The sequence below is a fragment of the Colias croceus genome, chromosome 7, assembly GCF_905220415.1.
Source record: "Colias croceus chromosome 7, ilColCroc2.1".
Taxonomy (NCBI): Eukaryota; Metazoa; Arthropoda; class Insecta; order Lepidoptera; family Pieridae; genus Colias; species Colias croceus.
The window spans coordinates 11,086,271-11,089,477 of NC_059543.1; the positions used below are offsets into that span (position 1 = coordinate 11,086,271).

General features: G+C 36.0%; 1 protein-coding gene across 1 annotated transcript; it reads right to left on the reverse strand.

The window, feature by feature from the left end:
- Positions 1 to 459: 459 nt before the first annotated feature.
- On the reverse strand, positions 460 to 1,409 carry LOC123693269. Its single transcript, XM_045638277.1, has one exon. The coding sequence runs from the start codon at positions 1,292 to 1,294 to the stop codon at positions 479 to 481; it is 816 nt and encodes a 271-aa protein (XP_045494233.1). The 5' UTR covers positions 1,295 to 1,409; the 3' UTR covers positions 460 to 478.
- Positions 1,410 to 3,207: the final 1,798 nt, after the last annotated feature.

A 3,207-nucleotide genomic window follows, 5' to 3' on the forward strand; every position in this document is an offset into this window, starting at 1 on the left:
GTTACAAGGTTGTGGTTTTAGAGTCGCACAGTGGAGCACTGTCAACGCGTCCGGGAGTCATGTCGATTAATAACATTTACAAGATGAAAGCCGTCGGGATGTTAGTCGCGGTGCGCTCCAGAAATAAAAAGGAGCTTTATTTGATATCTCAGCTGGGGAAACCTCGGGTGACGATAATTTTAGATGCACTTCTTAGTCTAATTGTATATGTATTGGAAACTATGTCTGTTCTTTAGCTAGTGATAGTTTAGTTAGTGAGTGTTAGTTAATTTAAATTCTAACAGACTTAAGTGTATAATAATTAAGGTATGTTCATTCTGGTTTAAAAAGAGTTATACGATCGAATACATAAATAATTTTATGTTAACAAAAATAGTTTTTTCACCATAGAAGAATATGTATACCAATGAAATGTTTAAGCAAATATTTTATCAAACTTCTAAGTTTACATCTCTTCTTCTTCCTTTGCCTTATCCCTTTATTTGGGGTCGGCTCTCCTCGTTCTCATGCGCCAGGATGGTCTATCCTGGGTTGTCTGTTTGTTCAATTGGGCTCTCTCCATGTCTTTTGATATGGTAGACCACCAGGTGGCGGGGGGACGTCCCAGACCCCGTCTTCTATTTGGCAAGTTTAGTGCCCTCCTTACTACGTGGTTTTCTTCACGCCTCATTACGTGTCCATACCATCTTAGACGCTGTTCAGTGAGTTTCTCTGAGATGGGAGCGACCTTGAAACTTCCTCTGATGTACTCATTGCGCACTTTATCAAGTCTAGTTACGCCGGCCGCCCATCTAAGCATTTTCATTTCATTTACATGAACTCTTTGCTCTTGAGCTTTTTTGATTGCCCAGCACTCGGAGCCATACATTAGAGCTGGTCTAACTGCGGTCTTGTAGACTTTTCCTTTGGTCTTTATTGGCATCTTTGGATCACATAATACTCCCGTCAGACTCCTCCATTTCTGCCAAGCCACATTGATTCGATGTGTAACGTCAGCATCAATATTGGCATCCGATGATATCATGGACCCCAGATATTTAAATTGTGATACCTTGTTAAGCGGTTTTCCTTGAAGACTTATAGTGCTACGATGTCTAGTGTTAGGGTTATAGATGCATTCCATGTACTCTGTTTTATTTCTGCTTATGCGCAATCCATTAGCTTCTAGAGCATGCCTCCACGATTCCAATGTTATTTGCAGATTTTGTGCACAATGATCGAGCAGTACAATATCGTCCGCATACATAAGGCACCAGGGCAAAGGTGGCTGAATATCTTTGGTTAGCAGATCCATTATGAGGTTAAACAGAAGTGGGCTTAGGGCCGATCCCTGATGGACTCCAACGTTTACCTTAAAAGGTTTACTGAACCCAGCTGCACTTTTTATTTTTGTACTTACGCCATTATACATATCCTGAATGAGATCAAACTTCTAAGTTTACATAATAATAAAAAAATACATTTATTTAAAAATAATATTAAAATTTAACTATTTGTCAGTACAAATCATAGTCACACTACAACAGCGCATGAAATATACTGTGTGCAACTAATAGGTGGGCCGGGCGTTAAGGAGGACATAAATTAGTCGATGTTGTGACGCCGCTCGCCGACCATCTGTTTGTCGATATGTCACGCCACAACACTATGGAACTATATGGAGCTGTTAAATTGTAGTATATTATGTTTTGTATGGAGCTGTTAATTTGTTGTGTGGTGAATGGTTTTAATGAGTTTTATTTATTTCTAGTAGTTAATGGTAATAGATAGGAAGTTTTTAAAACAATGTAAGTCTATACTCTATGTGACATTTTTTTTTTCAATATACAATATTTATAAATGAGAATAATGTGAAATTAGATAAAATAATATTTTTTACCTGTGCCGGAAGGTTTATTTTCATAAAAACATTGATTAATAAGTATAATAATTTGAATAGACATCATCTCTATATAATTCCAACCATTAAAAGCGTCGTTATTTTTGATCCAAAGCTCCCATGCGATGATAGTTTGCGACATTTGTGTGCCCCTACTCACAGTTTTTTCTCTCTTAATTGCCTCGAATATATCTTAATGCCTCAGCGGTTAATACCGCCTGTTTTGTGGGGCAAACACGATACGCTCAGTTTTCAATAATAGTCGCTCTGAGCCTGAAATATTGTTGGATGGTAGCTATAAAAATCTTATGTTAGATGCGAACGCGCCGGCAGTAATGAAAACTTGTGTACGCCAAAATGTTTTGTATTCGGTGGGGAGAGGGACCGATTTAGCGTGCAACGTTTTCGCCTTTTTGTGCCAGTCGTATTGTAGTTGTACCACAATAAATAAAGATTCCACGGCTAGGTTAATCGCGTCGACTCGCACAGCGACAATATGTTATTGTCACATAATTTAGGAATGGATTAATTCGATTGAGCACTTTATTACCGAGTTATTTCTGGGGCTATTCTTTCGATTCTTATTTCTTGAGAAATTTTTATAAATTGCCCGGCGCGGCCTTCGTGATATATTTTCGATTTTATTATTCTCGTAAAATTTTCTCGAAAGTTAACATTTTTGTGTGATTTATACGAATGAAAACATTATGAGGTTTGATGAAATTTAAATTTGCGAAATGAAATTATTCTCTTTCATCTTTTATATTCACAGAGTTTAGTTTATATTTTATTTGTTGGATTTTTTATCGTTATGATTTTGTTTATGATATTATTTTGAGATGCTTTATTACTACTCATTTGTTTGGATAGATGTTCGTAATAACTTATACATATTTTCTCTTTTATTTATTGCTAGCTTTTTCCTGCAATGTTGTTTTGATGTCTCCATAATTAAGAAGTAGAAGTAGTTTATTCTCTCCTGTAATTTTATTAATAGGAATATCCTACTTTCTAAAGTTTAATGTTCATCCAAATTTGTTCAGCTATTTAAAAGTTATAGTGGGCTTAAGAGACTGGCATAAATGAACCGTCTAACCGCTTAAAGTAAACGGGTTTATAATTAAACAAGAAAAATAGACCTCCATTAGGAGACAAATTACAAAGAAACGAGTTAGAAATATCCTCTCAGGATATTGGTGTCCCTGGGGATTGAGACGTAATGTCACCCTACATTGAATATATTTAAAACGAATAACATAAGCTGGAAAATATAAGTGGTAACTGGTAACAACTTTCTTGCTACGTTTTATAATATTGTTTTCTGTCTT